General features: G+C 54.9%; 1 protein-coding gene across 1 annotated transcript; it reads right to left on the reverse strand.

The window, feature by feature from the left end:
- Positions 1 to 1923: 1923 nt before the first annotated feature.
- Positions 1924 to 10137, reverse strand: LOC103611052 (pre-B-cell leukemia transcription factor-interacting protein 1-like). Its single transcript, XM_008595086.1, has 10 exons — positions 10071 to 10137; positions 8174 to 8300; positions 7858 to 7922; positions 7618 to 7783; positions 6024 to 6257; positions 5872 to 5895; positions 5517 to 5599; positions 5283 to 5414; positions 3447 to 4672; positions 1924 to 2983 (listed from the first exon to the last, which is right to left on the reverse strand). Exons 1-10 carry the CDS (start codon positions 10119 to 10121, stop codon positions 2899 to 2901), a joined length of 2193 nt encoding a protein of 730 aa, XP_008593308.1. The 5' UTR covers positions 10122 to 10137; the 3' UTR covers positions 1924 to 2898.
- Positions 10138 to 11078: the final 941 nt, after the last annotated feature.

Consider the following 11078-nt stretch of genomic DNA (forward strand, 5'->3'; position numbering starts at 1 on the left):
AGCTCTTAGGGCAACAGGCCCCTTCCTGGGCAAGCTCGGGGAGCTCCCAGAGGAAATGGCAGAAAGCCAGACACTAAAAATGCCACATGCTTAAACTGGAATAGCCCAACCCAGGGAGGACAAACAGGGACATGCTGTAGGGTCCGGGAGCTGTCCCTAACTCCTGTGGAAAGTAGGCAGTGCTGTCACCTGGCTCCAGCCTCCCTTGACTTCTCATCTGCACACGCTGGCCCCACGGTTAAGAGAGCATCCCAGGGGCCGGCCCGGTGGCGCACTGGATGGTGCGCCGCTTGGGAAGCGCGGCGGCGCTCCTGTCCGAGGGTTCGGATCCCACATGCAGACCGGCTCCCGCTCACTGGCTGGGCGAGGCGCGGGAGCAGCACCGAGGGTTGCAATCCCGTTGCCGGTCCCCGGTCCGGTACGGGGGCAACACTGAGGGTTGCGATCCGTTGCCGGACATGGAAAAAGACAAAAGACAAAAAAAAAAAAAAAGAGAGAGCATCCCAGGATCTGGAATCTGGGGTCCTCCCTCTTCACCAATGGTGCATGGCTGTGATGGGGAGATGGGCCCCGTGACCTATGATGGGTGTGAAGATCACTTCCCAAGGGCACCCCAGAGAGGGTGATCAGAGCGGCCAATGTCCCTGGTATCCTGGCCCTCCCCAACATATCCCTTGGGTTCATGGCTCTCTTTTTCTCCCTGATTTAGCAGTTTCAGAAACTTCCAGCTCAGCATATCTACTTCCTGAGTGGGTAAGGAAGAGGGGGTTTGGGGGAACCTCCCAGCCTCCCTGAGAGTTCATTATGCAAATGAAGGAAATGGGCCCTAGAAATGAAACTGAGAAGCCCTAAGAGGCCAGAGTGAGAGTCAACCCCCTATGAGAACTCAGGGAGGCCAGTTTGCAGCCTTCCTCTTGGCATCCCCTTCCCTAGGCCCAGTCCCTACCCCAACACACGGAATCCTGCCTACCTTCTGGCCTGAATCTCTCAGCAACTCAGGTTTACCAGTCAGCTGTCCAGGCAACAAGAATTTTAAGCACCTGCAGAAGGCAAGCAATGTGAACAGGGTAAAGCTAGGCTTCCTCATGAGGAACTGTGGCCCACAGAGCCTGCATGCCACATCCAAGCCCTGGCCTTGGGCCAACCTGTATTTGCTCCTCTCAAACCCCACTCCTGAAATAAAAGACTCCTTCCTAAATCCCCCAGGCCCTATTACTGACCTTCTGCCCAAAAGTTCTTCCTTAGGTCTAACTGTAGTCCCGCTTGCAGGGACTTAAGCTTTTAAGGCACATCTGCATTCCCAGTGCCTGTTTCTGGTACACAATAGACTTTATAAATGTCTGCTGTCCCATACCCAGCCTGCCCTGCCCCCATCCCACTCACCCCTGAATTAAATGAGCTAATACACCTAAAACCCTCGAACTGTGTTACATAAGCACTTGCTACATAATACAGAAATCTGTTACAGTACCCTTCTGGAGCCTGTAGTCCCTCCCCTCCTTACGTGATAACACTCCTCCGACCTGGCCTGAGCAGTCACATCACATTATTCTGCCTCCTGCCCTTGCTGGATTCCCCGGGTTGTCAAAAAACCCAGTGTGCTGCCAAAGGGACTGAGGTTAGATCTCAGGAAGGACTTCCTAAAGAGTAGCCAAGGGAAGTCTAGGTCTTCTTGGGAGAGCTAGCCAGTGGAGCAGACCCCGAAGTCAGTGCAGTGGGATCTAAGATTTGGGGGCAGTGTGCAGTTGGGGGAGTGGGGACGGGGGCAAAGCCTGGAGCAAATGTGGAGCCAGAGTGCCACCTAGTGGCTCCCTCACCTCCCCAACCCCAGAAGCCTGGGTGGGGTCAGGGTTCTCTCTTCCCTCCTCCACACCCTGCTCTAAAGAAGGCAATAACTTTTGAGTGCCAAAAATAGAACAGGCATCTTGCTTACATTGCTTTATTTAATCTCTTCCCCAGCCCTTCAATCCCTTTTTTTGAGAATATGAAAACCAAGGATCCCAGAGATTAACTCAGCCTGGATTTGAGCCCAAGGCTCAGACTCCAAAACCCACACTCATTTTTCTGTATCTCCCAGGGGTGCAGCTAAGGCAGTTGTGAGCAAAATACGGAAGTTCCAGCCCAGAGGGCATAGGATTTGTTGGGAGGGCAAGGCAAGGGGAAAAGGGCATATGGGAGAAGGGGGAGAGTACCAGTGCCAAGGTTGGCACCCCTCCACACAGGTGGTAAGTGTGGGGTGTCCCCTGTGAGAAACCATCCCAGGTGACAGGGCCCCCAACCAATGTCATGGCTCCAGCATTTTGGGGGGATATGAGTCTACAATTCACACAGGGAGGTGAGGCCATGTGAGAAGCAAGGATAAAAAGGGGACTTTACCCCCTGGGGACAGCTGCTTCCAAATCTAATAAAACCCTAGGGAAAGTCCTCATGCTGGGCCTCCAGCCAGCAAGTCTAGTCTAATCCCAAGAGGTGCCCAGTTAGCACACAGAGCCAAGGGGCCCACTCTGGGGGCATACACCCACAAGAGAGGATGAAAGCTCTCTGGCTTCAGTATCAGAATGCTATCCCTTCCTCCCCGTAAAAAACAGGCTGCTCTCCCATCCCCCTCTTCACATTGGCACAACACAATCAGTCTGCCAAGGGCCACGTCCCAGGGCCCTGAGCACGTGCATACATTTGTACAGACTGCAAGGCAGGTCCAGCTAAGGCCCTTTCTAGCAAAAGTGGCATCAGTGCAGGGCTGGGTGATTTGGCTGTCCTCTGTGGAGAATATCCAAGGACACCAAACAAGTCAGGGAGATGCCAGTTTAACGGTCTGGGACCAGCCTCCAGGATTACATTAAGGCCTGGATCTTGGACTGGGCCCAGGCCAAGGCGATTCCCTGATGGCGCAGGGCCTCAGCCGCGGTGGTGGTGGCGGCTGTGCTCCTCCCTGGGTCCCACAATGCTGGGGATCCGCAAGTGTTTGTCCTTCTTCCCTGACCTGTGGGGAGACATGGAGTAGGGGGAGGAAGAGGCCCTTAGGAGATAACACCATGTGATGAGAAGGGGCTCCCTGAGGAGAGGACCCTGTTCCTCCTAACACAGCTGATTCAGGCAGCCGCCACTAAGCACACGGGAAGATAAAGGCTCCAGGTGGGGGGACAGGAAAGTGGGGATCTTTCTTATGCCCTGGGCTTTGTAGGTACAGGCAGGGCAGGACAACACGGGAGGAAAAAGTTTCCCTAGCCCAAAAGGGGACTCCTCAGGACCAGTCTAGGGGAGCAGAGGCAGCTTCCTGCCCTCAAGGGAAGACAGGAAGTGTATCCGGATGTCTTCTCAAAGGGAAGACAGCTGGGGACCAAAAGTGGAGATAAGACCTCCAGCTGACCACTCAGGGCCCTTGCCTCACATCCCTCCCAGCTGCCCCTGTACCCCCGAGACCCAACTCTCCTACAGCTTCCCACCTCTTCAGTGCTTTATCTCCAAAGAAGTGGCTGAAGATGAAGTCCTCAAAGTCATCCACTTCATCATCATCACCTGTCTCTCTCACAGCCACCTCCTCCAGGCTGTCTTCCAAGGCATCCACAAAGTCCCGGAAGCAGAGGCGGTCGTGACGGAAGATGCCATCCTCACCAAAGTAAGCAGGTGAGAGAGGTAGCTCCTTGGTCAACCGCCCAGCCCAGGGCAGCCGCGCCAGGTATGTTCTCAGCAGAGAGGCCAGCTCCTGTTGCCGCACTGGGGCTAACTCCATGCCAAAGAAGGTCAGGCCCTCCTGCCGGGCACACTCGTCCACACCTGAGCAGCCCTGGGGTGCCCGATACTTGTGCCTCAACAGCTCTGCCCAGGGTGGCAGGGGATCATGATTGTCTTTAGCCCCTTCCCTCTGCCGAGGATGCCTCTGCCTTTCTCCGGAGTGGGGGCTCCCACTTTTCCCTGGGGGCTCCTTGGGGCCCTTTCGCTTGCCATCCTTCTTGCTGCCCCACTCTTCTCCCCTTGGCTTGCCCTCCTTCCACCTCCCTGCCAGCTCCCTGTCCTCCTCACCCCTATGGCTCTTCTTCCTTTCCAAGTCAGAGTCCTCCTTCTTATGCTTCCAATGGTCAGCCTTCCGGTCCCTGTGCCCATCCTGCCACTTTTCCTTTCCACTCCACTCCCTGGAATACTGGAAGCGGGGCTTCTGATGCCAGGCCTCTGAGGCATTGGCAGGGATCCCACGGTTCTGGCCCCGGTTCTCCAGGCTCTGTAGCTTCTGGGCCAGTCTGTGGCCCAGCTCAGCCAGGCCAGCATGAGCCGGGTCCCCTCGGGTGGCATCCCGCAAGCTCCTCTCCAGGTCCTGTTGTACAGACCACAGCAGCTGCCGCTGCCTCTCTAACTCTTGCCTTAATGCCTGGACCTCAGCCTCCAGCTGCTCCTTCTGCTCTAGGAAGCCAGGGTCTAGCTCTGGCCCCTTGGAACCTTGCTCCTTGGGGGTCTTGCCACCCTGCAGGCCTCTGCCCCAGTTGAGGCACACCCCATCTGTGCCCTGGACACAGTTGGCCTCCTGTCCCTGGAGCCGGGCCCGCAGCTGCTGCAGCTCTGACTCCAGGGCCCGCTGGGAGGCCTCACCCTGCTGCAGGGCCCCCCGGAGCCGGGCATTCTCCTCCTCTAGCCCTTTGGGCTGGTGCATCAGGCTCTGAAGCTCTTCCTTCTGGGCCTGGAATGTGGTTAGGGACGGAGGAAACCACAAGGAGTTCTTGTCAGGATGAGGACCCCAATTCCATTCCATTACAGTGGCAGGTGGCCCAAGCCCCTTCTTTGGCTTTGGACACCCAGAAGATTTGGCTGTCATCTTCCTCCCCATCCCCATCTTGGACCAGACTCTGGGAATCCCAAATTCCATCTCGGGCCTCGGTTTCTATATCCTTATGTAAACACACACTTCTTAGATTCACCTAAGGAGAGCCAATATGTGGCTCTCATGGCCCTATTTCCTCCTCCCCTACCCAGAACAGAAATTGTTAATTGATTGCAGCCCTTGGCATAAGCCTGGGCTTGTTCTTCAAATCGTCCTCCACACAATGCTCCATGCAGACCATACCAGTCAGAGGTAACATGCCATGTGAAACAGATATGCCAGCCCTGGCCTACACCTTAGCATGAAGGACATAAGTAGAGAACAAGGAAGATGCCCTGACTACAGAAGGAAAGGGAGAGGGTTAAGGTGTGCAGGTGAATATGGGAAACTCCTTTTTGGGGCAGACACTAGGACTAACAGCTGGTCCAGGATGGACTAGCCTAGTCCGCCTCCTCCTGCCTATTCCTACCTGCAGCTGGGCCTGCAGCAGCCTGACGTCCTGGTTCTCCTTGGCCAGCTTGTCCAGCAGAAGGCCCATGTTCTGCAGGCTGGGAACACTGTCAGGGGACACTGAGGCCTGCAGCTGCTGCCTTAGACCATTCTAAGGGCAGAGAAGCCAGTTACCCCATGCTGCCCAACAGCCCAGGCAGCCCAGGCTCTCCCCTACCAAACCCCACACACCTATGGAGACATTCACACACACCTGCCCATCCCCCACAGCATCCAGCAACTCAGCATCTGATCCAGTGTCCGGTAAGACCTGCAGTTCCCCTTCCTCTATGGGCCCTGTGGGAAAGTGAAGTCCTGAAACTGACCCCAAGGCACAGAGAGCCCTCTCATCCCCCAACCCACCCACCCTCAGACCCCCACAGTCACCCCTCCAGTCCTGGACCTGTCCAATGGCTGAGAGGTCCAGAGAGGTAACGGGCCAAGGGTCACCCTGAACAGCTGATGAGGCCCACAACTGAGAAGTAAATATGCAACCCTTACTCCTAACTGAGAGGAACCCCCCTACCGCCATGACAGATAAGCATAGTCCAGGGACCCTCCCCACTCACCAGTCTCAGAGTCTGAGAGGCCACCTGAGGATGGAGACAGAGGAATCCAGTGAGGCCCTCAGGGGAGGGGTGGGGTGATGTAAGGTGAAAACATGGCAGGAGGGCAGGGCCAGGGTAGAGGCTCAGGCCCCAGCAGGGGAGGTACAACTCACCGGAGCAGAGAAGGATGCCCAGGCCCAGCAGAACCAGGGCCCCGACGAGGCACATGTTGAGGGAGATGCCCAGCTCCCTACACATGCACTCTCCCCCAGCCTGGTCCTCCACCTTCCGGGGTGCCTCAGGCTGAGGCAGGCTGGGCTCCCGGCCCCGCCGTCTCCGCAGACCCTCCATGTCCATGTCGGTGTCATCCCCACTGCTGGAGCAATGGTCCTCTGCCCTGATCCAAGCTACGGGAAGGGATGGGGACAGGGTGACTGGAGAGAAGGGACAATGGGAGAGAGGGGAAGTAGAGGAAGGCACCAAGAGGGGAACATGGACACCCTGCCCACTTCTGCCTGGGTATTGATGACAGGCCCTGCCCAGTCTGGAGGCAGGAGACCAATCCTTTCAATCTACAAACTACCAGAACTACTTCCATCCTAAAAGCAGCCTCCTTCCTCCAATGTGTGCCTGGCATCAAGCTCCTGCAGCTATTACCACCCTCCTGGGTCCTCTCCGAACCTTGGCCACTCCTCAGTCTCCCTCCCTGGTTCTTCCTCCCTGGCACAATTTCTGGTTCTCTGCTCTCCTCACTATGTCACAACTATCTCACCCACACCACTGACTTTCCCCTACAGCACAGGTGTCACTAATCTGCAGCTCCTGACCTGGTCTCCCTAGAGCTGCAGGCCAGCATGCTGACTGCTTACTGGCCACTCCCCTCCAGATGTCCCTCGGGGACCAAACATTCAACACACTGACCTCCAAACTGACTCTTTTTTGGTGTTCCCCCAACTCAGGGAAAGGCACCACTGCTGCCATCTAGCTAACCTAAGCCCTCCCTCCTCACCTCACACCCAGACAACTTGACAGTTCTACACTTGAACATCTCAACAGTCCATCCCTGCTCACAACCCCCACTGTACCTGCCTTAGTTCAGGTCTGTCTCTCTTGAACAGAGATAGACTCCTATGCTCCTCTGCCACAAGCCTCAGATGAAGCCTGCTTAGCATGGGACAGGTGGTTCTCATCCCTTTGCCGATGTTGTAGCCTCTGCCTGGAATGTTCTCCTTCTCCTGCCCTACCTACCAAAATCCTACTCTGTGCTCAAGGCTCCACTCAAATGTTACCTCCAGTTGTCCCTGCCTCTCCCTTGCCCTCCACCTGTCCCCTGACTGAGCTACTCCCTTTCCTTCAGGAGCAACTTAATCATACCTCCTTTCTGCATCCCTCATGGGTCTGATTTGCACCTTGGCTCTGTGTGGTCTGCCTCTTACATTGGCCATGAGCCACCCACCTTCCCTCCTCCCAGGCCCAGAGCCAGCACAAGGAAGGGACTCTGGAAATGAGGGTTGAATTCTAGAAGCAAGAAAGGAGGAAGACCTATGGCAGAGAAGAAAGAGTCAGCCAGACGCGGGTCCTGCCACTTACCAGCAGTGTGACCTTGCCTAAGTCACTTAACCTGTCTGAGCCTCGGTATCTTCAGGGTTGGTGGTGAGGAAGGAGGGCACCAAGCTGCTAAGTCCCAGGACTGCAGCATGTGTTCAGTAGTGATGGCTGCTCCCTCTCCCATACCTTCTAGAAGGGGACAAGGAGAAGCAGTCTCACCTGCTTTAGGGGCTGAGAGAAGGCTCTGTGGAGAGTTCTGGTCTTCCAGGTCCTGTGTGTCCGGTCCCAGGCCTGTCACTACAGGGGTCTCCTGCAAGTCTCCCTGGACCACTGTGTCTCCTGGGCCAAGGGGCTCCATATCACAACCATCACCTTCCAGGATGCCCTGATGCAGACATGGCTGTGAGAGGCTCCTGGCCCTCTCCTGCTTCCCTCCCTTTCCCCATTGAAGTCCCTCACCTTGGCCTCAGTCTCCTCCGGTGGAACGGGACAAGACTGGGGACTTTCAATCTGGAGGACAGTCCCTGTGGTGGGAGAAAAGGCCCAGGAAAAACCACTGCCCTCAACTGAACTTCCTACACAACCCTCTGGCTTCCACAGGCCCCTCCCAGATTGGAAAGGACAGGAGAAAGCCAGGATGGAATGAGGGAAGGAATTTGTAAACTCATATTAATGAGGCAAATAAAACTAACCAGCCTCCCTTCCCCTGAGGAAACTTGGAAACTCCAGAATATGTAGAATAGCTACACCCCCACTCTCAGCAGGGGCCCATTACCTTCTTCATCCAAGGTCCCAGCTAATTCTCCACCATCTGCCTTGGAGGGGCTCCAAAGGGCCTGGGGGACTCCCTCAGATTCTGGGTCCATCCTGGCTTCTGGGCCCAGGGTCTCCACAGGCAGGCTCTGGGGAAAGGGGTGTGGGCAGAAGGGCTGCTCCAGAGGAAGGACAGCAGGACAAAACCAGGGGCATGGTGCTCTGTGGGGTCCTTAGGCCAGCAACACCTCTCAGGGGTTCCAATCCACATCTCAACAAATGACACACCCAGTAGTGAGCTGATACAAAAATGGGTCTCAGCTCAGCACAAAGTGATGGACATTCCCTAAACTCACTTACTGCTATGAGGAGGCAGACTTCTGTTAAAGAAGCACCACTGGACCGAGGCACTGGACCACTATACAAATGGCGTCCCCTCAGGGGAAGCTGGCAAGAGCATAGGTCTCCCTCCCCCCAAGATCATCAGTACTGCCCTCTCCACAGATGAACAACCCAGTTATTGGCTGGGGAGTAGGAGGATGGCAAGAGAACAAAGTCCCCTCGTGCCCAAGTTCTGTTTCCCAGGAGTATGCCAGCAGCTGCCCTCACAACTGGCCAACCACTCATATAACCCAAGCTGCTCTGCCCTTTCCTACTGGACCCTGACATGCTCTCCCCACACACCTGTCTCCCAGCAGCTGCTCACAGAAGCCCAACTCCCCCTTGCCACAAACAGTCTGTCTATCTCCCAAGGTGCTCTTGGTCTGGTCATCCAGCCCTGCCACACAGCCTCAGCCTCCCCTTCCCCTACAGACTCCCCCTCGGCAAGCCCACTCCCTGCCACCCCATCCATGGCTTCTGCGATCACTCCAATAATGATTCTTGATCTTAGTATGTTTCTTTGCAATTTTCAAATCATTTTTTTTCTCATGGACACCCCTAAAAGGCAAGAATCATGACTCCTGTTTTAGAGGGCAGGACAGAGAGATGAGATGGCTTGTCCAAGGTCCCCCAACTATCAATAAAGGTACCCCAACAGAAAGCCAGGGCTCTGATTGAGAGGATGGTGCCCATCTTTCTCCAACTCGCCTCCCCCTCTGCCAGCCAGTCTCAGTCCATGTGACCTGTTCCAGTGTCATGCCTGAGGTCAATTCTTCACTTCCAACTGGACTCTTCAAGGGCACCTCAAACTCAACATGTCTAAACTGAGCTCCTTACCTTCTCTCCTCCTGGAGGTTCTATTATACCAAATCACTGGGGATTGGAACTTTCCAAGATCCCTTTGACAAATTCTCACCATCCCCTCTTCAGCCATTAAAGTCCCCTATCCTGCCGCCCCCTCCTCTCTTCTTAATGGCTTCAGGAGCTCAAGAGTCCCCTGGGTTCCTGCCCCACCAACTGCTACCTGGATTGCTGCAGAAACTTCAAAACTCTCTCTCCCTGTTCCCACACAGCCCACAGTGGCTTCACCCTCTGCCCAAGGCAGATTGTCCTGACATCCTCCAACTCAAAGCCCTTAACTGATTTTCCATCAGGATGAGGCCTGAATGCCTCAGCCAGGCCCCTCAGGTCTCTTCCAGGGGTTCCCAGACTCTACCCCCAACCTCACTCCAGCACTGGCTCTGAGCCATGTCTCCACCTCATCCGACAGTCTCCCCCAACATGGCTTTCACACTGTCACCTCAGGACCTTTGCTCGTGCTGGTCTCCCCACCAGCATTCCCTCCCTACTTCTCTCAGCTTACCCAACTGGTACCCTTCCTTCAAGGTATGGTCCAAGTCCTGACTCCTGAGGCCTGATCTTCTCCCTACCGTTGGAGTTCCTCTAACAGAAAGCAGGAATACTTCCCCAATGCCAGAAAGCAGCCCAGCCCTGCAGAGATCCCCCTTCCATGTGCATCCCAAACCCACTCTTCCTACCTCTGAGCCGGCAAGCACCCAACTATTATCCGAGTCTGGGAAGGAGGCCATATTTGCTGAGGTCCCTGAGGCTGCTGTGGCTGCCACCTGCAGAAAAAAAAAGCTCTCTTAAGGACCGGATCTCCCTTCAGGAAAGGCAAGATGCAGAAAGAAGCCTTGACTGGGTTCCAAGGTTCGAGGGCTGGGCAGCAATCTCCAGAATCCAGCCTGGTTCCAGTCCTTCTGACCCTGACACCTCAACTCCTCTGGGCAGTATTTACCTTGCAAATCAAAACACACTAACAGCCACAGAAAAGCCTGCCTCTTCCAGGGACCAACAAAGACTTGAGAAACCGAACTGACCTTGAAAGGTCAAGGAAGCACAGAGCTGAAAAGGCTCTGGGGGATATCCAGTTCAACCCCTGATGTTATAGTTGGGGAACATGAAGCCCAGAAAGGTTCACTGATTTGATTTGCCAAAGATCAAAAGCTAATAAAAAGTGCGAGGAAAACAACAGGGTCCTCCCTTCACAGCAGCAGGCATCTCCACAATCACTACCATCTCCCCCAGGGCCTGGAAGGGAAGACTCGATGAGTCCTTCAGCCATAAGTCTCCTACCACCCAACCACCATAAATCTTATGTATGGTCTAGTTCAGGGGCACCCAACCCTGGCTGCACATTGGAATCACCTAAGATCCTGATTCAATTGGGTGGGGGTCAGGCTATGGCATGGGTCTTTTTAAAAACCTCTCAGATAATTCTCATGTGCAGCCAGGGTTGAGAATTACTGGCATAGCTTAGCTCCACCTGGATACACCTTTAGTAAATCTTCTTGTCACTCTCACTCTCCATCCTAAACTCTCTTCCCCTTCTTAATAATCTACAGTTTGGTCCTAGGGAACTTGAAGGTGACTGGGAAAAGGGATTTAAGGCAACTATCGCATATAAATTGCTTTACAGTTTGCAAAGAATAGACAAAAATCAGGGCTATGGTCCTGCCCCCTGCTAACTTGCTGTGACTTGGCAG

The sequence above is a fragment of the Galeopterus variegatus genome, unplaced genomic scaffold (genome assembly GCF_000696425.1).
Source record: "Galeopterus variegatus unplaced genomic scaffold, G_variegatus-3.0.2 Scaffold12315, whole genome shotgun sequence".
Taxonomy (NCBI): domain Eukaryota; kingdom Metazoa; phylum Chordata; class Mammalia; order Dermoptera; family Cynocephalidae; genus Galeopterus; species Galeopterus variegatus.

What these genes read in the sequence shown, in the direction of transcription:
- LOC103611052 (XM_008595086.1), bottom strand. Translation starts at nt 10,121, where the DNA reads ATGGCCTCCTTCCCAGACTCGGATAATAGTTGGGTGCTTGCCGGCTCA. An exon ending in TGGGACCTTGGATGAAGAAG is followed by an intron (nt 7,923 to 8,173) that starts GTAATGGGCCCC and finishes CTCCCACCACAG; the next exon opens with GGACTGTCCTCCAGATTGAA. An exon ending in GGAGATAAAGCACTGAAGAG is followed by an intron (nt 2,984 to 3,446) that starts GTGGGAAGCTGT and finishes GTCTCCCCACAG; the next exon opens with GTCAGGGAAGAAGGACAAAC.